The sequence below is a fragment of the Neolamprologus multifasciatus genome, chromosome 20 (genome assembly GCF_963576455.1).
Source record: "Neolamprologus multifasciatus chromosome 20, fNeoMul1.2, whole genome shotgun sequence".
Lineage (NCBI taxonomy): Eukaryota > Metazoa > Chordata > Actinopteri > Cichliformes > Cichlidae > Neolamprologus > Neolamprologus multifasciatus.
The window spans coordinates 2,078,912-2,103,041 of NC_140458.1; the positions used below are offsets into that span (position 1 = coordinate 2,078,912).

The window sequence follows — 24,130 nt, forward strand, 5'->3', positions numbered from 1 at the left end:
CCTTGGCAGAAAAACAGCCCCATAGCATGATGTTTCCACCCCCATGCTTCACAGTAGGTATGGTGTTCTTGGGATGCAACTCAGTATTCTTCTTCCTCCAAACACGACGAGTTGAGTTTATACCAAAAAGTTCTACTTTGGTTTCATCTGACCACATGACATTCTCCCAATCCTCTGCTGTATCATCCATGTGCTCTCTGGCAAACTTCAGACGGGCCTGGACATGCACTGGCTTCAGCAGCGGAACACGTCTGGCACTGCGGGATTTGATTCCCTGCCGTTGTAGTGTGTTACTGATGGTGACCTTTGTTACTTTGGTCCCAGCTCTCTGCAGGTCATTCACCAGGTCCCCCCGTGTGGTTCTGGGATCTTTGCTCACCGTTCTCATGATCATTTTGACCCCACGGGATGAGATCTTGCGTGGAGCCCCAGATCGAGGGAGATTATCAGTGGTCTTGTATGTCTTCCATTTTCTGATGATTGCTCCCACAGTTGATTTTTCACACCAAGCTGCTTGCCTATTGTAGATTCACTCTTCCCAGTCTGGTGCAGGTCTACAATTCTTTTCCTGGTGTCCTTCGAAAGCTCTTTGGTCTTGGCCATGGCGGAGTTTGGAGTCTGACTGGTTGAGGCTGTGGACAGGTGTCTTTTATACAGATGATGAGGTCAAACAGGTGCCATTCATACAGGTAACGAGTGGGGGACAGAAAAGCTTCTTACAGAAGACGTTACAGGTCTGTGAGAGCCAGGGATTTTCCTTGTTTGAGGTGACCAAATACTTATTTTCCACCCTGATTTACGAATAAATTCTTTAAAAATCCTACCATGTGAATTCATGGATTTTTTTTCACATTCTGTCTCTCACAGTTGAAGTGTACCTCTGGTGCAAATTACTGACCTCTGTCATCATTTTAAGTGGGGGAACTTGCACAATCGGTGGCTGACTAAATACTTTTTTGCCCCACTGTACATATTAATGCTTCTTCTAGAGAAACGAGTCAGAAAAGAGGAACAGAAGAAAATATTTATAGATGCAGGAAAACAGGACATGCAAAGGGTTTATGTGACCGAAGAGGAAGTAGAGACAGGCTGGAGGTAAATCATCCACCATAACAACTTACCAGCTCTGGGAATAATAAACACTCTTATGTTACAGTAAGCCCTAAACAGTAACGGGCTTCAGTAGAACCAAATCAAACTGGTGTCGAATGCAAATATTTTCCCTATAATCACTTTGCATGAGACAAGCTGAAAGATCAGTTGCACGTTCAGTCGGAGAAGAAACACGAAGCAGACAAGTATGGAAAAGGTTTTTCTGTTTATCGTAGCTGCATCAGGCGAGTATTTTAATGTGTTTTTATCCTTTTTCTTTAATGCAACATCAGCACTGTGAAACCTTTAGGAACTATTATATTAGCTGTGCAATACTTTTCTCTTTCATTGCTGAAAACAGAATCATAGTTTGCACCAAATTGTTAAATCATTATATACTCGAAACATTAAAATTATGAGTTATTTTACTGCACATAAAAGTAGATATTATTACATTAAAATATAATGACAAAGTTAAGATGGATTTCTTTTGTTTTAAGCATAAATGTAAAATCAGTATTCACATCTATATCTGCAGGGCTGTGTTCAGGCTCCTCAGATGTTAAGCGTCAGTACCAGTTTGTTTATGACTGGAAGAACTGGACTGATGCTCTGAGTTACTGCAGAGAGAGATACACAGACCTGGCCACCGTAGAAAACATGGAGGATGTGAGGATCCTGGAGAGCATGGCAGACTCAAGTAAAATGAACTACAAAGAATACAAAAATGTGAGTAGACTTTTTCTCTTCCTCTTTTTCTTTTTGCCTGTCCTGTTTGGTTCTTTACCAATCAGAATTATTGTCTGAAGGCCAAGAGAGATGCCCAACAGATTTACTTTACCAAATGGATCATCACAGCCTTGCTGTATTGGTCCATTTGATTGACCTTTGTTATTATTTTATTTTATTAATTTTTTAAGTTATTAGAAACGGGAAAGACATGACTGAGGGATAGGAAAGGGAGAAAGAAAGAGAGAGAGACAGAAAGAAAAAAGGGAGAGGAAGAGGGACAGTGAGAGAGAGAGGAAGCTTTAAAAAAAAGAAGAAAAAAATCACCTGGGTTACCTGTTGAGAGAAAAAAAGAGAAAGCAAGCAAACAGACAGCAACACAATACACACAACATCATTGCAATAAACTAAATAAATGTAAGTAACAGTAAATACTGAATGTTATTGTGCAGCACGCAGGACCAACAGTGCACAACGTGCTTTGAGGTAGCAACCAAGAAAGGTGAAATATGTATCCAGAGGCCACCAAACTGGCCCCAATAACGGAGTGAGGGGCCCGGGTTAGACAGGGTAGCGAAAAGAACGACAGAGCATCAATCAAACATCTGTGAGCAACGTTGACTAACAGTCCGTGGGCACAAAAAAAATCGGTGCCGAGCTGGCAGCAACAAAAAAGTTCCACTGGAACATCCGGCCGTGGAAACTAACAGTCACTAACCTTTCCCCATAAGTTGCAATACTAGAACCGTTAGCCGCAATCAGCTGCAGTCTGTGGCTTGCCGCTAAACTGTCCGCAGCTGTGGGTGGGATGAGGCTCTTCTGGGAGCCAGAGTCAACCAGCACGAGTCTTCAATGAAGAGCATCGTCAGCGACCGTGGCCGCTCCTGCACGGCAGCCCCGTTTCACTGAGCCAGAAAAAGAGCAGGGTGGCAGGCAGCGATGTGCTCTGGCGCCAAAACCGCCATACCAAGCATGTTGCTGAATTTTGCAAAGGATGGATGGAGGGAAGGGAAGCTGGCAAGGATGATTGTAGCGAATGGAAGTGTGAGTAAAATTATGTTACTCCTGTGAGAAAGCTGTGTTTAAAGGTATCCGCTGAGAATGGACCCTGTTTGCACATAAACGAGAATGAACAGCTAGCAGAACTGGAGGAACCTATATAGATGACAGCCGGAAGGAGCGTGTTTGGAGGCGTGGTCCTGCTCCTGAAATTCCGATACATAATCTCCAGTAAAACTTTATTGACCCCGAAGGAAATTGGGTTAAGGCTGCCGACCTTATGCCAGCACCATCCGTGGTTTGTATCATATCTATCTAATAGACTCCAGTTTGTGCATGTAAATGGAGAGTCCTCTTCACACACTGAGGTTAATTATGGAGTTCCACAGGGTTCAGTGCTAGGACCAGTTCTGTTTACATTATACATGCTTCCCTTAGGCAGCATCATTAGAAGACATAGCATACATTTACACTGCTATGCAGATGACACCCAGCTCTATCTGTCCATGAAGCCAGATAACACACACCAATGAGTTAAACTGCAGGAATGTCTTAAAGACATAAAGACCTGGATGGCCGCTAACTTTCTGCTTCTTAATTCAGAACAAACTGAGGTTATTGTACTCGGCCCTGAAAATATTAGATATATGGTATCTAACCAGATTCTTCCTCTGGATGGCATTACCTTGGCCTCCAGTAACACTGTGAGGAACCTTGGAGTCATTTTTGACCAGGATATGTCCTTCAACGCACATATTAAACAAATATGTAAGACTGCTTTCTTCCATTTGTGCAACATCTCTAAAGTTAGAAATATCCTGTCTCAGAGTGACGCTGAAAAACTAGTTCATGCATTTATTACTTCCAGGCTGGACGACTGTAATTCATTATTATCAGGATGTCCTAAAAACTCCCTGAAAAGCCTTCAGCTAATCCAAAATGCTGCAGCAAGAGTCCTGACAGGGACTAGAAAGAGAGAGCAGATTTCTCCTGTTTTGGCTTCCTGTTAAATCCAGAATTCAAAATCCTGCTCCTCACATACAAGGTCTTAAATAATCAGGCCCCATCTTATCTTAATGACCTTGTAGTACCATATCACCCTATTAGAGCACTTCGCTCTCGCTCTGCAGGCCTACTTGTTGTTCCTAGAGTATTTAAAAGTAGAATGGGAGGCAGAGCCTTCAGTTTTCAGGCCCCTCTTCTGTGGAACCAGCTTCCAGTTTGGATTCAGGAGACAGACACTATCTCTACTTTCAAGATTAGGCTTCAAACTTTCCTTTTTGCTAAAGCATATAGTTAGGGCTGGACCAGGTGACCCTGAATCCGCCCTTAGTTATGCTGCAATAGACTGCCGGGGGATTCCCATGATGCATTGAGTTTTTCCTTTCCAGTCACCTTTCTCACTCACTATGTATTAACAGACCTCTCTGCATTGAATCATATCTGTTATTAACCTCTGTCTCTCTTCCACAGCATGTCTTTATCCTGTCTTCCTTCTCTCACCCCAACCAATCGCAGCAGATGGCCCCGCCCCTCCCTGAGCCTGGTTCTGCTGGAGGTTTCTTCCTGTTAAAAGGGAGTTTTTCCTTCCCACTGTCGCCAAAGTGCTGCTCATAGGGGGTCATATGATCGTTGGGTTTTTCTCTGTATCTATTATTGTACGATCTACTGTACAACATAAAGCTCCTTGATGCGACTGCTGTTGTGATTTGGCGCTATATAAATAAAATTGAATTGAATGGAGATGCTTGCCCCCCACCCGAATCATACGGCGGGTCAGCTGGACTCCTCAGAGATACCGACCCAATGCTGCTGTCTACATTGCCTTACTGTAACCCTACTCACCCACCCCTGTTGCTTGTCACGTGTTTTCATGGTGTTACGGTGTGAAGATTCATGTGCTTGTGTGCTGAGTAGTTTTTGTTTTCTGTTCTCCTAGTGACCCCCTGTCAGGAGCTCAGTCTGAGTAGACTTCTATTTTTGCTCCTCCCCTTTTGTGTTGTACATTTCATTGTTTTTCTTTATGCTACCTATTCTGACCTGTCTCCTCAATGTGATGTTTCTTTATTATATGTATGGTTTCACTGCAAGTGACAAATAAAGATCACCATCATCAAATGCTGTTTGACCAAGATCCAAAGAAATAGCAACTGATGACCTGATAATCACCCAGTTTACACTGAAATTAAAATATATGACTCGAAAGTAAAAAAAATACCATTTTAGTTTCAAGGCTTTTTATGAAACAATTGAGATCAATAGTTTATGTCACAACACATTTCAATTGTTCCTTGCAGCGAGCTTGGATTGGACTGTACGATGATATCAACAGCTGGAGATGGTCAATGTCAAACACAGATTTATACAAAAACAGTGTGGCTTTCAGAAATTGGGAGCCTGGACAACCAGACAATAGGAAAGAACGCTGTACCGGGTTAAGGTGGAATGGATCATGGACTGATGAAAACTGTGACAATACATTTAAAGCACTCTGCTCTGACATCAGAGGTGAGGAAGTTAATTCATACAGAACCCTAAAACAAAATTGTTTAAGTTCTACAAGTCTTTTCAATGTCTTTGGATTTTACATTTAAATATGTCTTCTTCTCCCTTCACTTTGGGTATTTTCCAGGACTGAATGTGACATTTGTCTTCATCAACAATTCCATGACATGGATGGAGGCCCAGAGCTACTGCAGAGCTCATTATACAGACCTGGCCAGTGTGAGAAACATGTCAGAGAACCAGAAGGCAAAGGAGTTGGTACCTGCAGGAAAAACGGTCTGGATCGGCCTTTTCAGAGACTCCTGGAAGTGGATGGATGGAAGTAACTCCTCGTTTAGATACTGGAATACATATGAACCCAATCTTGTCGAACATGAATTTTGTGTGGCAGCAAACTTTGAATCTACTGGAAAATGGGAGGACTGGTACTGTGACCGGGAGACAGCATTTGTTTGCTACAGTGGTACGTTCTGATTCATGTAGCTTTTAGTTTTTGAATTTCAAATGGAGACAAGGCTGCTACCATCATTTCTGATCCTCACAGACTGCACTGCAGGCTGCTGTTTAACATTACAGACAACGTATGTTTTTATGACAAAGGTCAATACGGTTAGCTTAGCTTAATATAAGAAAGTAAAAACACAAGAGCTTTAGTACAGTGTTGTGAAACTGATGTTGCTTCATTTCTGAAATAACAAATCCCTTTTATTTACCCTGAGAACGTTCAGGGCAGCAACAAAGTGCTACTGTACTGTGCACATGCAGCATTACTTATTTACCTTTACAATTAAAGCCGTACATTTGTTCATTATTTACAAAGAGCCGGCTTACAAGCAAGTGGTGAGACTGAGAATGGAGACAAACAACCATCAGGATCTGAATGACCCTGCAGTGATGGAAGCCATGCTGGAACAGGTAATTATACAACTCATGATCTCAGTGCAGGGGTAAAACTAGTTCTGGGGTAACGTGTTACTGTAATCCGATTACTTTTTTCAAGTAACAAGTAAAGTGAGGGATTACTATTGCAAAAACAGTAATTAGATTACCGTTACTTTCTCGTAGGAACGCTGCGTTACTGCGTTACTAAAACCGTGATTTTTTTGCGAGAATGTCTCATGACAGTGACGTAAGCGAGTGCGACGTTCGTGACAACAGCTGTGTGCAGATCAACAATGGATCATATATCGAGTGCAGAGAGAGTATGAGCGTGCAGCGTTTAAAGCGTGGAAGTACTGACCTTACTTTGAGTTTGATTCCATAAAAAGTGACAAAAACATTAGTGTCCGTTGTGCGTGGGAAGAAAACTTCTTTTTACAGCGAAAAAAACCCCTAAACTTACAAACAAGCACCGAGTAGCTACGACGTAATGGGAAACTCACAGAGAAACTCGCGGATTCTTCCACTGACCGCTGCACACCTGCACCAGGGTAAACCTCCGCCTACCCCACTCCTGCTTTACAGGTGAAAATAGAGCAACAAGACCGCCAGTCTTTGACTTTATTTATTTTCTGCTGTGTTTTACTTGCATCTATTTGAAAGACTGAGTGTAAACACAAAAATATTTTATTTTATGTGCTGGAATGTGCAGAAAATAGGTTTAAATGTTAAACTAATTTCTTCAAGTCAGAGAATGTTGCAGAAAATTAAATTTTTGCTTGATGCATAAAGTTAAAAGATTAAAACTAATAAAATAAGTTTTAAAAAGAGACTTTTCCATTTGATTACATTTTGTATGATGATTATGCAGAAAAAGTAGAATTGGGCTGAAAGATCTATCACTTTATCACCTATTCAGGTTGTAAATTGTGTTTTTAAAAAGTAACTAAGTAATTAATTACTTTTGAAAATAAGTCATCAGTAAAGTAACAGGATTACTTTTTGGGGGAAGTAATCAGTAATTAGTTACTGATTACTTTTTTCAAGTAACTTGACCAACACTGTTCATAAGTAATTAGTTTGAAGCTGCCTCGTTTTTTGGCCCCACCCACCTCTTTACTGCTGTCTGCCCCTCACTTTGATCTTCACCTGATACTGAGAGCTTTGGGGGAGGTGTGAATAAACACTGACCAGCAGTTGGTTGCTTTTGTTCAATAAAGACAAATGTATTTGAGGAGAGTTTTGTGTTACGCCGCTGTGAGCCTTCACACATCAAACCGATTTGAGTTTGAACAGTGACACATGAAAGGCCTCTCTGTTCATTCATCACCAGCGGATGTTGCTGGTGATCAGCAAACACACAAACTGTTAGTGTGCTGTTTGTCTCAGAGTGTGTTGCTAACTAAAGGTCCAGCTGCTGCATGTCACAGGGAGAGAAAAGAAACAGCTGACTTCAGTCAGAGATGGAGAAAGATAAGAAAGACCTGAAGGGAGAGGAAACGAGCTTAACTGTAAAGGGAACGACTGCTCATTCAAAGCTTACATGTACGTTATTTAAAGGCTGCATGAAAATCCTCTGCAGGTTAGTGCAGACAAACAGGTTACTTTTCTGAACTGTGATGGATTTAAAATAAAGAACTGTGTGTGAGTGGTGCACAGTAGCCCTCTCCTATAAAGACAGCAAATACTGTCAGTGTCGAGGGTGGAAATCAGCCAGGGCAGCATAAAACATCTGCTGACATCTGGTTACAATCAGGTGTAGAAACCTGCAAACAATATTATTACAGTAATGCACTAATAGAGCACAAGGTTCAGTCAGTTTGCACAAAAATATCTGATAGAAATGTTATTCAAAGAGTTACTTTTTACATTCATTACTTACCCAAAGTAATGAATGTAAAAAGTAACTCAAAGTAATGAATGTAAAAAGTAACTCAAAGTAATGAATGAGTACTTTGAGACTGTTTTATCTGTTTAATTTGTTATGGAATAATAAGGGAACAGACATCACCTGACTGAATAATTCATTACCTCTATTAGCTCCAACGGTAGTCCTCTGAATACTGCCCGCCTTTATTTACCAATCAAGAGATGTATAAGCTGTCCACAAACACTGGAACAAAGTACAGGGTTAAATCAGTTACAGATGTGTGATCCTGCATCCTTCCAGAGCAGAGCGGTAAGCGTAACGAGCTTTTAGTGAAGAGTTTTGTCTAAATGATATTCAGATTGTCACTTTTTGTGTGTTTCAGTTCAAACAGAAGCTGAAGAACAAGGGCGTAAAAGGAGACGTCAAACTGAGCTGGAGGAAGCAGTCGGATGGGGAGGTCTTCCTCAGGGATGAGAAGCAAACCAAGAAGAACACGACCTGTAAAAATGAGTTTTAAATGTTGATCAGGGCTCACGTGTGGTTTGGTGTTGGGTTTTTTTATAGAGCACATTATAGTAATAAACGTGTTCTTGTTTTACTTTTATTCTGCATTTAGGATTTGATTTGTTTGTGTGTTTCTATCTTTATTCTGGTAGATTGGAGTAGTAAAGTTCAGAGTAGTAAACTGTGTTTGTTAGGACCTCACTGAGACTTAAGTTTTGTTTTCATGTTCTGGTTATTGATGCGTTTAAGTTCCTGTGTTCTGGTTCATGTCTGTAAGGAGTTCAAGGTTTCTTTTGTGTATCTGTGGCTGTTCCTCTCGTGTCTGTGTAAATATCTCAGCACGTCGGTGTTCTCTACTCACTTATCGAGGCCACGTCCACACTTTCGTTTAAAGGCGCATCTTTTTCTCTCCATTTTGGCCTCCTGTCCACACTGAGACGCCGTTTTCAGTGTGGATGAACAACTGTTCAGAAACGACTGAAAACGATAGAGTGGACGCCCATTTTCAAATGTATCCAGATTAGTGTAGACGTAGTGTCAGTGTTCAGTCTGTTACTTCTCTGGTTTATTTCCTGTTTAAAATTGAAAGTTGATTTTTCTTTTCACGTTAGTTTTACTTCCTGCTGTTTGGTTAGTCTGACTGTATTCAAAGTCCGTGTAAACTAAAACAATATTGAGATAAAAATAAAACAAAAGTCTGTCATCTTGTTGTAAAGCCCTTTTTGTTTTGGATTTACTTCATCAGTGGGATTAACACTTTCTTGAATTTTGTAAACAAATATTGAAAGTTGAGGAAAATACTTCTGAGTGATCTGTCCACATCTTTCAAATACATTCATACAATCAGGCTTGCCTGTGTGAGATTATTATTCTAAACGTATGTTATCTTATACCTATAGTCAAGGTAGTTGAATTATGTTAACAGCTGTAGAACATAAATATATCCCTTAGTCTAGATTGTGTGCAAAGTATGTAGCTTAGTTTCCCTTATATTTTTAGGGTAAAAGAACATGACCATTTTTGTAGTTTGTTAGACAGGTGTTCGAGTATATTTTTGGGGTTGAAAGAATGTGACCATCTTTGGATTCTGTTAGACATGCCATTTATCCGCTGTGAATGTATTACGCTGTTTTCTTGTCATGTCAGACTGCTAAATCACGAAGAGAATGTTGTGTGCAAAAGAGCTTGTGCCGATAATAGAAGAAACAGACCACATTCCATGCCCCCACCTTTATAGAGGGCAGAAAGACAGGGAGCCGAGGTCATAAATTAAGGCGCCGTCACAGAGAAAGAATGTGAATGTTTAGGCTTTTACGACTAGGTGGGGGCCAGTAGAGAGTATAAGAAGCTGTGTAATCCATCACCATTTTGAGATTTTGCTGTGACCCTCTTCATGCATGTCTCCCCATCCGGATGGTTTATGCTCATTGTGTGGAAATTGTATGGAAATAAAGGATTGTTGATTGAGCATTTATACACCGAGTATTGTCCTTCCTTCAGCCCGAAGATTCAAAGAATTGGGAGATTTAAACACCTGTTTGGAAAACCCCAAAACCCAAATTAGGGCAGCAAGCAGTCTGGCCTAACTTTACTCCCACTAACTTTACTCCCACTAACTTTACTCCCACTAACGTTACTCCCACTAACGTTACTCCCACTAACTTTACTCCCACTAACTTTACTCCCACTAACATTACTCCCACTAACGTTACTCCCACTAACTTTACTCCCACTAACGTTAGTCCCACTAACGTTACTCCCACTAACTTTACTCCCACTAACATTACTCCCACTAACATTACTCCCACTAACTTTACTCCCACTAACGTTAGTCCCACTAACGTTAGTCCCACTAACTTTACTCCCACTAACGTTAGTCCCACTAACGTTGCTCCCACTAAATTTACTCCCACTAACGTTAGTCCCACTAACGTTACTCCCACTAACTTTACTCCCACTAACATTACTCCCACTAACTTTACTCCCACTAACGTTACTCCCACTAACGTTAGTCCCACTAACTTTACTCCCACTAACGTTACTCCCACTAACGTTACTCCCACTAACGTTACTCCCACTAACTTTACTCCCACTAACGTTAGTCCCACTAACGTTAGTCCCACTAACTTTACTCCCACTAACGTTACTCCCACTAACGTTAGTCCCACTAACGTTACTCCCACTAACTTTACTCCCACTAACGTTACTCCCACTAACGTTACTCCCACTAACGTTACTCCCACTAACTTTACTCCCACTAACGTTAGTCCCACTAACGTTGCTCCCACTAACTTTACTCCCACTAACGTTAGTCCCACTAACGTTACTCCCACTAACGTTACTCCCACTAACGTTACTCCCACTAACTTTACTCCCACTAACGTTACTCCCACTAACGTTAGTCCCACTAACTTTACTCCCACTAACGTTACTCCCACTAACGTTACTCCCACTAACGTTAGTCCCACTAACGTTAGTCCCACTAACGTTAGTCCCACTAACGTTACTCCCACTAACGTTAGTCCCACTAACGTTACTCCCACTAACTTTACTCCCACTAACGTTACTCCCACTAACGTTACTCCCACTAACGTTACTCCCACTAACGTTGATCCCACTAACTTTACTCCCACTAACGTTAGTCCCACTAACGTTACTCCCACTAACTTTACTCCCACTAACATTACTCCCACTAACTTTACTCCCACTAACGTTACTCCCACTAACGTTAGTCCCACTAACTTTACTCCCACTAACATTACTCCCACTAACTTTACTCCCACTAACGTTACTCCCACTAACGTTACTCCCACTAACTTTACTCCCACTAACGTTACTCCCACTAACTTTACTCCCACTAACTTTACTCCCACTAACGTTAGTCCCACTAACGTTAGTCCCACTAACTTTACTCCCACTAACGTTACTCCCACTAACGTTACTCCCACTAACTTTACTCCCAGTAACGTTAGTCCCACTAACGTTACTCCCACTAACTTTACTCCCACTAACATTACTCCCACTAACATTACTCCCACTAACTTTACTCCCACTAACTTTACTCCCACTAACGTTAGTCCCACTAACGTTAGTCCCACTAACTTTACTCCCACTAACGTTACTCCCACTAACGTTAGTCCCACTAACGTTACTCCCACTAACTTTACTCCCACTAACGTTACTCCCACTAACGTTAGTCCCACTAACTTTACTCCCACTAACTTTACTCCCACTAACGTTAGTCCCACTAACGTTACTCCCACTAACATTACTCCCACTAACGTTACTCCCACTAACGTTACTCCCACTAACGTTAGTCCCACTAACTTTACTCCCACTAACGTTAGTCCCACTAACTTTACTCCCACTAACGTTACTCCCACTAACGTTACTCCCACTAACTTTACTCCCACTAACGTTACTCCCACTAACTTTACTCCCACTAACTTTACTCCCACTAACGTTACTCCCACTAACTTTACTCCCACTAACTTTACTCCCACTAACGTTACTCCCACTAACATTACTCCCACTAACTTTACTCCCACTAACTTTACTCCCACTAACGTTACTCCCACTAACTTTACTCCCACTAACGTTACTCCCACTAACGTTAGTCCCACTAACTTTACTCCCACTAACGTTACTCCCACTAACAATACTCCCACTAACTTTACTCCCACTAACTTTACTCCCACTAACGTTAGTCCCACTAGCTTTACTCCCACTAACTTTACTCCCACTAACATTACTCCCACTAACTTTACTCCCACTAACTTTACTCCCACTAACGTTACTTCCACTAACTTTACTCCCACTAACGTTACTCCCACTAACGTTACTCCCACTAACGTTACTCCCACTAACTTTACTCCCACTAACTCTACTCCCACTAACGTTACTCCCACTAACGTTACTCCCACTAACTTTATTCCCACTAACTTTACTCCCACTAACGTTACTCCCACTAGCTTTACTCCCACTAACTTTACTCCCACTAACATTACTCCCACTAACTTTACTCCCACTAACTTTACTCCCACTAACGTTACTTCCACTAACTTTACTCCCACTAACGTTACTCCCACTAACTTTACTCCCACTAACGTTACTCCCACTAACGTTACTCCCACTAACTTTACTCCCACTAACTCTACTCCCACTAACGTTACTCCCACTAACGTTACTCCCACTAACTTTATTCCCACTAACTTTACTCCCACTAACGTTACTCCCACTAACGTTAGTCCCACTAACGTTACTCCCACTAACTTTACTCCCACTAACGTTACTCCCACTAACGTTACTCCCACTAACTTTACTCCCACTAACGTTAGTCCCACTAACGTTGCTCCCACTAACTTTACTCCCACTAACGTTAGTCCCACTAACGTTACTCCCACTAACTTTACTCCCACTAACATTACTCCCACTAACTTTACTCCCACTAACGTTACTCCCACTAACGTTAGTCCCACTAACTTTACTCCCACTAACATTACTCCCACTAACGTTACTCCCACTAACGTTACTCCCACTAACTTTACTCCCACTAACGTTACTCCCACTAACGTTACTCCCACTAACTTTACTCCCACTAACGTTAGTCCCACTAACGTTAGTCCCACTAACTTTACTCCCACTAACGTTACTCCCACTAACGTTAGTCCCACTAACGTTACTCCCACTAACTTTACTCCCACTAACGTTACTCCCACTAACGTTACTCCCACTAACATTACTCCCACTAACTTTACTCCCACTAACGTTAGTCCCATTAACGTTGCTCCCACTAACTTTACTCCCACTAACGTTAGTCCCACTAACGTTACTCCCACTAACTTTACTCCCACTAACGTTACTCCCACTAACTTTACTCCCACTAACGTTACTCCCACTAACGTTAGTCCCACTAACTTTACTCCCACTAACGTTACTCCTACTAACGTTACTCCCACTAACGTTAGTCCCACTAACTTTACTCCCACTAACGTTAGTCCCACTAACGTTAGTCCCACTAACTTTACTCCCACTAACGTTACTCCCACTAACGTTAGTCCCACTAACGTTACTCCCACTAACTTTACTCCCACTAACGTTACTCCCACTAACGTTACTCCCACTAACGTTAGTCCCACTAACGTTGCTCCCACTAACTTTACTCCCACTAACGTTAGTCCCACTAACGTTACTCCCACTAACTTTACTCCCACTAACATTACTCCCACTAACTTTACTCCCACTAACGTTACTCCCACTAACGTTAGTCCCACTAACTTTACTCCCACTAACTTTACTCCCACTAACTTTACTCCCACTAACGTTACTCCCACTAACGTTACTCCCACTAACTTTACTCCCACTAACGTTACTCCCACTAACTTTACTCCCACTAACGTTACTCCCACTAACGTTAGTCCCACTAACGTTAGTCCCACTAACTTTACTCCCACTAACGTTACTCCCACTAACGTTACTCCCACTAACGTTAGTCCCACTAACGTTAGTCCCACTAACATTACTCCCACTAACGTTACTCCCACTAACGTTAGTCCCACTAACTTTACTCCCACTAACGTTAGTCCCACTAACTTTACTCCCACTAACGTTACTCCCACTAACGTTACTCCCACTAACTTTACTCCCACTAACGTTACTCCCACTAACTTTACTCCCACTAACTTTACTCCCACTAACGTTACTCCCACTAACTTTACTCCCACTAACTTTACTCCCACTAACGTTACTCCCACTAACATTACTCCCACTAACTTTACTCCCACTAACGTTACTCCCACTAACTTTACTCCCACTAACGTTACTCCCACTAAGGTTAGTCCCACTAACTTTACTCCCACTAACGTTACTCCCACTAACATTACTCCCACTAACTTTACTCCCACTAACGTTAGTCCCACTAGCTTTACTCCCACTAACTTTACTCCCACTAACATTACTCCCACTAACTTTACTCCCACTAACTTTACTCCCACTAACGTTACTTCCACTAACTTTACTCCCACTAACGTTACTCCCACTAACTTTACTCCCACTAACGTTACTCCCACTAACGTTACTCCCACTAACTTTACTCCCACTAACTCTACTCCCACTAACGTTACTCCCACTAACGTTACTCCCACTAACTTTATTCCCACTAACTTTACTCCCACTAACGTTACTCCCACTAACTCTACTCCCACTAACGTTACTCCCACTAACGTTACTCCCACTAACTTTATTCCCACTAACTTTACTCCCACTAACGTTACTCCCACTAACGTTAGTCCCACTAACGTTACTCCCACTAACGTTACTCCCACTAACGTTACTCCCACTAACTTTACTCCCACTAACGTTAGTCCCACTAACGTTGCTCCCACTAACTTTACTCCCACTAACGTTAGTCCCACTAACGTTACTCCCACTAACTTTACTCCCACTAACATTACTCCCACTAACTTTACTCCCACTAACGTTACTCCCACTAACATTACTCCCACTAACTTTACTCCCACTAACGTTACTCCCACTAACTTTACTCCCACTAACGTTACTCCCACTAAGGTTAGTCCCACTAACTTTACTCCCACTAACGTTACTCCCACTAACATTACTCCCACTAACTTTACTCCCACTAACTTTACTCCCACTAACGTTACTCCCACTAACATTACTCCCACTAACTTTACTCCCACTAACGTTACTCCCACTAACTTTACTCCCACTAACGTTACTCCCACTAAGGTTAGTCCCACTAACTTTACTCCCACTAACGTTACTCCCACTAACATTACTCCCACTAACTTTACTCCCACTATCTTTACTCCCACTAACGTTAGTCCCACTAGCTTTACTCCCACTAACTTTACTCCCACTAACATTACTCCCACTAACTTTACTCCCACTAACGTTACTCCCACTAACGTTACTCCCACTAACGTTACTCCCACTAACTTTACTCCCACTAACTCTACTCCCACTAACGTTACTCCCACTAACGTTACTCCCACTAACTTTATTCCCACTAACTTTACTCCCACTAACGTTACTCCCACTAACGTTACTCCCACTAACTTTACTCCCACTAACTATCTCTACTTTTAAGATTAGGCTTAAAACTTTCGTTTTTGCTAAAGCATATAGTTAGGGCTGGACCAGGTGACCCTGAATCCTCCCTTAGTTATGCTGCAATAGATGTAGGCTGCCGGGGGATTCCCATGATGCATTGAGTTTTTCCTTTCCAGTCACCTTTCTCGCTCACTATGTGTTAACAGACCTCTCTGTGTTGAATCATATCTGTTATTAACCTCTGCCTCTCTTCCACAGCATGTCTTTTATCCTGTCTTCCTTCTCTCACCCCAACCGGTCGCAGCAGATGGCCGCCCCTCCCTGAGCCTGGTTCTGCCGGAGGTTTCTTCCTGTTAAAAGGAAGAACTTTGCTCCCACTAACTTTGCTACCCTTGAGCCAGATACCGACAGGTGGTCACGGTGTGGATATTTGTTGACATTTGTCATGTGGTGGAGCCACTGCAGGGGTGAATGTTCCAAAAAGTGGGTGAATGGGCATCTCAGGAGGAAATAACACAGGGTGTTGGTCGCCCACTTGTTAGCTAAGCACTTCTCTACAGTGCTGTAGCGTGGCTCATCCTCTGATGTACTGGCTGATGTACAGTACTGGGGGGTCAGCACCACACACCCTAAGGCAGCGGTCTCCAACCTTTTTTGCGCCACGGACCGGTTTATGCCCGACAATATTTTCATGGACCGGACTTTAAGGTGTCGCGGATAAATACAACAAAATAAAACTAGTACCGGTACCGAAAAAAAGAAGGTTTATTCATAACACAAGTGAAAAGACCCAGGAAAACCGAGTAAATGATAAAAACGATAACAAGATAACCCTGAAAACTATACATTTCACACCTGAGCCTCAACTCTCGCGGCCCGGTACCAAACGACTCACGGACCGGTACCGAGGCCCGGGGGTTGGGGACCGCTGCCCTAAGACACCTTTTTCACATGACAGTTGACCCAAAGCGTGAAGTTTTGTCCATTACGTGCTGAATTCCGTTTTTTTGGAGCTTGGCTCTCCCAGTTTTACATTTGTAGGTCCAGAACCCCATGTGGCTTCCTGCCAAACAGGAAATTAAAAAAACGCAGTGAAAAAAACAGGATCTATTCATTGGTTCCAATCATGTTCATCATCATTAATCAATGAAAGCCTTATTCAGATGCTGCACCAGACCATCAGTCTGTGGGTGATACACTTTAGTCCAAATAGACTTCATAGCCAGCAAAACGTGACATGAAGGATGTGCTCTGGTCCATCAGAATCTCTTTCAGGATTCTGATGCAGGAATTCTGTGTGCGGCTGTTGTAGAAGCTCCTGTTGTCGTTTTTGAGTTTCATAAGTTTGCTGCTTTGTTTTCTGCTAAGCAGACCAGCATTTCTTTAAGTTTGAGCCAAAAAAGGTGTTCAACACTTGGAATCATCTTAACATCATTTATCTGCAGAAATGCATATCCAAACTGAGAACGACTTTAATTATCAATCAACTGTCCAGTTACTTCTCAGTAATGGGAATACGACTAAAATGGCTAAAATCCACTGCAGAGGACTTTGTCCAAACCTTGTGGCAGATCCACTCAGTGTAAACTGCGTGTGTGTTACAGATGGTGTGGGCAGACACACACAGAGTGGGCTGTGCCTTCCATCTCTGTGACACTATGGAGGGACTGGACTGGGACAGAGTCTCCTTCCTCGTCTGTAACTACTACCCAGCGTCAGTACCACGACTCCCTAACTGCTGCACAATACTACAACAAGTGCTCCCTCTTGTGGACAGTAGTAATAATGACACTTTATGTTTGACTGAAGGCAGGAGACGTCATTAAATGTGGCTTCTATTAAAAAAAGTTATCTCACAATAATGTAGACAATACAGTATAATACACTTATACATCAATGTTGCTTCGTGTCAGTTCTGTTGGAAAATGACACTAAGACTAAAACTAAACACAGTTTATTCAATCATTCAGGAAATCCCCCAAAGTTGATTCTGTTCATCTGATTTGGATTCGTGTGATATTTTGTGTGCGTGTGTTCAGAGGGAACTATGAAGGTGTGCGGCCGTATGTTGAAGGCGATTGGTGCTCCAGATGCCCCGAAAACCTCCAGATGTGAAACTGACAGGCTGTCGTTACTCCTCCTGATCTGTGTTCATCCACATCAGCACTTTAGTTTAGTGTTTGTTCAAAGGCAAATGTAATTTAAGTTAATGCAGCATGAGGTTTCACAGGTGCTCACTGACTTTTCACTATTTATTGATAAAATGCAGAAGAAGAAAAACATTTATTTCTAGTCTTTTTCAACTGTGAAGGGTAAAAAGCGCAACATCGTTTTCAGCACAGTGAAAGGTGAACCACTGCGGTTAAAACATCCATAATAACTGTAAAAAATAAAGCTGCAGATTTCACCCATCGCAGGTTATTTTTAGAACGTAACTCCGGTGATAAACGAGGGACCACTGTATGTGACAACCTTTACATACTGTTCAGTATATAAACGTTTATGTGTAAGGGTAGTGCCCAGTTTTGATAACAGCAACAATATTTTAAATGTAATTTTCAGTGACCCAAACAATACAAACATGAAAGTTGATACTGTTGTACTTTTCTGATCACTGAGGCTCAAATCGAGGAAAACGTGTTTTAGGGAGTCTTGAAACTTTCCACCTGTACGTGCCAGGCTGGTGTGTATTTGTAAGTGACAGTGGGCCCTGACGCTGGCAGGAGAAATGTGTGTGTGTTTGATCCACGCCAGTCTTTCTAGCTAACATTCTTGTTAGCATCGCCCCATCAACACAAAGCCAGTAAGATTTTTCCACAGTTTATAAATCTTACATGCGCGTGCAGTCAGAATAGGACTTTCAAGAAGCAATCACATCACCAGGTAAAGTTTTCTTTACGAATGCACGTGAATCCATCATATATGAAGCGCCTTGAGGCGACATTTGTTGTGATTTGGCGCTATATAAATAAAATTGAATTGAATTGAATATTTGATTATTGCTCCCACATCTGCTGCACTGTCGTGAATGTGTTTCCACAGAGAGGACCAGAAGGAGAGCAGCGATGGACGTGGCTTTGAGTGGGTGTGGTGGGCAGGCCTGTGGAGAAAGTAACAAAGATGTGAACTTAAAGATTGTGGATTAAAAGTTTAAAGAAGTGAAAGCAGGGACAGAAGGTGGAGCGGTGGTTACGAGAGAGCAGAAGTGAGAGAGTGGTTGAAATATTCATCTCTAAATGCTCGTAGTGCTCTCAGCCTATTTCTGGTCCTGGTGCTCTGCAAAGCTGCACACAGACTCACTCTTCATGTGTGTGTGTGTGTGTGTGTGTGTGTGTGTGTGTGTGTGTATGTGTGTGTGTGTGCCCTGCAGCTAAGCAGCATTTCTCTTCTTCTATTAAAATAAACTTGTCTGATTGTATTTCTGTTGTGTATGTCGCTCTTTTAACCCTCCCTCTATCAGACTCTTTCACTCTGTGCTGCTTTCTACTGTTTGTGTTTGGAAAAGAGAAGATCTTTTTCACGGCTTTCTGATTCTGCCATAGGAGGAGATGTTACAGCTCTAATGACTGCCTGTGTGAACTATTGAACAGGCCTGTAGAGGGCTGTAGGGATGTTTCTCAAGAAAACTTCAGACACAAAACAACTGCAACAAGAAGGGAAAGAAAAACAGAATTGAACTGAAAGCCTTTCTAGTCAGTATACACAGTGTAGCAAGATTAAAACCAGCTCCGTAAAAGTGCACAAATAATATAAATATGCAGTACAGGAGTGACACAGACAGCCAGACAATGATGGCACTACCAGATATGTTACACTGGACTACAGTGCAGCACTACAGCAAAATCAAACGAGGCTCAAACTCATTTAGCTGCAAAGAAAATAACTGCATGTAGATGCAAAATGATTTTAAAAAGAACTCAAATATCAGCGCAAAAACCCTCTAAGTGGCTACAAAGAAACGTGACCGATGGAAAAGCTCTGCAGTGATTACACTATGACAACTATACAAATACAGGAGACTTGGAGTCACAATAATGAAAGAGTGCAAATATGTCTGAGACAGCAGACGCAAGCAGCAGAGGCAGAAGTCGAACAGCTGACTGTGAGTGCAGAACATCTGTAACACATTTAGATTTATTTACATCTTTTTGAGGACATTTGTGTTTTGAAACTAGCTGCACAAACCGACACAAGCCTGTTCTTTAGTTTCAAAGAGACATCGGGTACTAAAGTCTGACCTCGACCATCAGCTGAGCGTCCTCCTCATCGTGCTGCTCGCCACGACTGCTGCAGAAACAATAAACCACTGTGAGCTGAACTTGCAATGCAATAAATATTAACGTTTCTGTTTTTTGTTTGAATTAGTTTAACCTTATGTGTATTAGTAGGTTTCAGCTGAGGCGACGCTGTGACGTTTTTGGGTGGCCATGGACCCCGAGGCCTGTCCACAGCACTGGACACTGAAGAGGGAGACAGAGGAGACAAAAATGGCTGTCGCACCCATGAACTTTGAAGCTTTCCCTGTTTGTGCTTCTGTCTCCCACATTCAGCATCGTAACTGTGAAACACGGGAGCTCAATGGTGATGAGACTCAGTGTCAGCTGTGTCTGGCAGGAGGACGGGTGGGAAAGTTACCCAGCAGCAGGGGGGGATACTGGTCCGTATATATTAGGGGACCAGAGGACACCCCAGCACTTTCCCCCCTCTGCTGTTGCTCTGCCGTCTGTGCTTAAAGCTGTACACCCGGGCTTTTGCTTTGTCTGTTTGTATTTTTCCTGCTGTTCATATGATTGAGTGTATTAAACTCTGTCCCAAGGATTCGACTCTTTTCCAGAGTCTTTTTGAGCGTCTTGATTTTAATTGGAGCTAAAAAAGTTGGGTCTCCACATCGTCAGCGGGAGAAGGTCATCATGATGGCTTCCTTATTGAACTCACACATAAGCGTCGTTATACTGATTTTGTAAATGAAGGTTAGTTATGAGGCTCAACGATGAACTTGCTCTGATTTTACACACTTGGAGAAGTGTCCAGTTTTCCATAAGCAGAATGCTAAATGTCTTTCAGGTTGAAGTAAAATAAGTCACTTTATGTTACGTCCTGTAGTGACCCAGCTTGGGTCCTCCGGCCAAACAATGACGCTGCCGCTGCAGTGGACACAGTGATCCACTGCACTGTACAGGCCTCCAGTGACCACACCAACAACCTTGCTGCAGGCAGGAGGAGTGAGTTTGCATTAAAGAGAAAGACAGTCAGTGTAAAAGGATGGAGGGAGACACACAGAGGGAGCTGTAAAAGTAAAAGCAGGAGAGAAGGAAAGATCTTCACTGAAGCTCGAGACAGTGTGACCTCTGGCCGCCCTCGGTCGCTTTCTCTTTCACTCCATGTAATCTTTTGTTTTTCTTTCCACCTGTTATCCAGCCACCTTCCTGTTCTCCTTTTCTCTGTTCCTTCACTCTTTCCTTGTTGTATTTTTAATCTCGATGCTCCCGAGCACATCTGTAATGCAGTTCTCTCGTTCCCTCCAGTCTCTGCAAGGTCCCGTCAGGTTATGTGGCCAGATGTTCAGAGTCGTTTTGCTAACGGCTGCTTGACATTGACTTGAAAGATGAGTCACTGCTCTGAAGGCTTACATGATAAAAACACGTAAAAGAAAAAAACAACAAAAGAATAAAAGTGCTTACATCCTGGCACTTGGAAAACTATTTTTGTTCCTAATAACTGTACATGGGGTGAATTTCTACCATATTCTGGTGCTGCCAGTAACAACTTAGTGCCTTCTGTGTTATGCTGGCTAACCAGTGTGTTCCTCGGCTGTCACGTACAAACTCCTGTCAGAAACACATTCTCACCATATTTTGTACTCAGGGAAATGTCGAGAATCACTCAGCAGGAGGAACAACAAAGACTAAAGACTGACATGTGTCCTCTGGTCCTCAGTGTTTTGGGTTTTGTATCCTTGGATTAGGTTTTCTGGTTTGTGTGTTTCAGTTTAATCGATCGTCCCTAATGTTCCATTTATTTTATTTTTAAGTCTTCATCCAGCTCAGCTTCCTATTTTATTTTGATCATCTTGTCTCTGGTGCTTTGTATTTAATTCCCTTATCTCATCGTCTCCTTGCGCTTGTTGTGTTGTCACCATATCTGTGTTTTTCCTGTTTCCAGATGTTTGGACTTCCTGACTCAGAGTTTGGTCAAGTCCAAGATGTCTGGAGATCTTTTGGATTTAATGCAAAGTTTAATGCTTCTGTAGAGTCAGAAGCATTAAACTTTGCTTAGTAGAGGGGGAGGGTGGTCTGAGTGTGAAAGTGCACGCTCATTGGCTAACAAACTGTCATTGAGTTCCATTGGTTACCCATAAAATGTCACATTGAATTTAAAATATTGTTGCTCACCTTTAAAATTATGAATAATTTAGCCCCTCGTTATCTAGTCGATCTTCTCTACATGTCCCTGGGCGAGCCCTCAGGTCTTCAGCCCAGTTACTCCTGGCTCAGCCTGGATCTAGACTTAAATCTAGGGGTGACCGTGCTTTTGCCCTGGTTGCACCGAATCTGTGGAACGACCTTCCCATCGCTATCCGTGCGTCAGACTCCGTTTTATCTTTTAAATCCCGTTTAAAACTCATTTATTCAACAAAGCTTTTCCATCTAGTCCCTGTTTTATATTTGGTTCAATTTCTTATTTACGTACTTTATCTTTTAGCTATCTGTTCTTAGTAACTTTGTTCTTATATTCCCTTTTATTGCTGTATAATTAGTGCCCTTAACCTGATGACATATGTGGTACTTTGTTAATAGTCTTTTATTTATTGTCTTAATTTTCCTGTTTTTATTGTAAAGCACTTTGGTGTACCGCTGCTCTTTTAAACGTGCTGTACAAATAAAGTTCATCAAATCATCAAACTATTAGAACAGCAGTATTCAATACAGGCGCGGGACAGCCGCTCCACTCACCTGGTGAAAAAGCTGGGAAGAAAGCTGCTTTGCATTTCCTGCTTTACAAGGTTTTGAATTCATGCAAATGTTCCCTTATCACGTATCTCAGACACCGTGTGATGTGTATGAATCCTCTAAAGTGCTGCTACTCGTTTCAATATGTTCGGTTTAGATTGTCCACGTGTCTTTTTTCAATGTGCTGCTGGAAACCACAGAAAGCTTCCATGAGATGCATGTAAATTACTTTGTGAAACGTTAGCTGGGCATACACTGTGTGGCTTTTGGTCCATTTAGAGACGATTTTTCAGTCGTACGAGCTTTTTGGGGATCGGTTGAGTTTCGCCTTAATCGTGTGTCGTGCATCGTGTTGTATACGCGGGGTAACGATTAAGACCTCACGACCAGCTCATCATCAATCATTTAGTCATAAGCAAATCAAACCTGTTTGATATCCTGTTGTGAGGTTGTCAACCCTCACGACGGCCAACATGACTGCAACAAATAGCTGGATCATCATCACCGTCATCATCATTGGCACTTGTGCTGTACGATACAAATACAAATATAGTAATAAAATAGCAAAAACCAGGCATAGCAATAAAATTAATTTAAAAGTCACCCACAGAGTTAAAAGCCAGCGAATAAAAATAGTTTTTAATCTGGACTTAAAAACTGGCACTGATGTAGCCTGTCTGATATGGAGAGGAAGGTTATTCCAAAGCATTGGAGCCGCTACAGAGGACGCTCGGCCTCCTCTAAGTTGTAGCCGTGACTTTGGGACTGAAAGCAGCAGTTGCTCAGCTGACTGAAGCGAGCGAATGGGGACATGAGGCCTCAACAAATCAGACAAGTAAACAGGTGCCAGACCATTTAGAGATTTAAAAATCAATAAAAGGACTTTAAAACGGATCCTTAATTCAATTGGAAGCCAATGTAGAGGCCAAACCCGGAGCGATGTGGTCGAATTTCCTTCTGCCAGTTAAAAATCGTGCTGCGGCATTTTGCACTAGTGTCCTGCCCAACCCCATTGAAAGAGAAATGCAATAATCCAAACGTGAAGTAATAAAGGCGTGAATAACACTTTCCAAGTCACGCTTGAAAATAAAGGGCTTAACCTTCGATAAGCGTCTGAGGGGCTGATTTCACCACCTCGTTTACGTGACCGTCAAAGGCAGAATCAATTTTTACTCTGAGATTTGTGATCGAACTCTTTAAATGGGAAGTCAAAGCGCAAAGATCAACATCTGGAGCGTCAGAAAAACAATGAGCGATTTCTTTCTTGGTCACTGACAGAAAGGAGAGTTTATCTGAGGCTGTATGTGTCCCGCCATGTGAAATGAGTTTGACACCCTGAACTAAACTCAGGGCAGCAGAAAAAGCAGGTGACGTAAGCTGTCCATCCTTTGTTTTCTAACCCTGAGTATTCCTCGTTCTTTAATCAGCGCCTACCTACAAGCAAGTGGTGAGATTGAGGCTGGAGAAAAACACAAGTCTGGATCTGAATGACGATGATGTGATGGACGCCATGCTGAAACAGGTAGCTGGT

The 24,130-nt window shown here is 42.2% G+C and overlaps 1 protein-coding gene across 1 annotated transcript; it reads left to right on the top strand.

Annotated features, from left to right (window-relative positions):
• Positions 1–984: 984 nt before the first annotated feature.
• On the top strand, positions 985–10,273 carry LOC146494036 (secretory phospholipase A2 receptor-like). Its single transcript, XM_085147099.1, has 5 exons — positions 985–1,821; positions 5,118–5,328; positions 5,453–5,788; positions 6,146–6,240; positions 8,457–10,273. The coding sequence occupies exons 1-5, from the start codon at positions 1,558–1,560 to the stop codon at positions 8,589–8,591; spliced, it is 1,041 nt and encodes a 346-aa protein (XP_085003225.1). The 5' UTR covers positions 985–1,557; the 3' UTR covers positions 8,592–10,273.
• Positions 10,274–24,130: the final 13,857 nt, after the last annotated feature.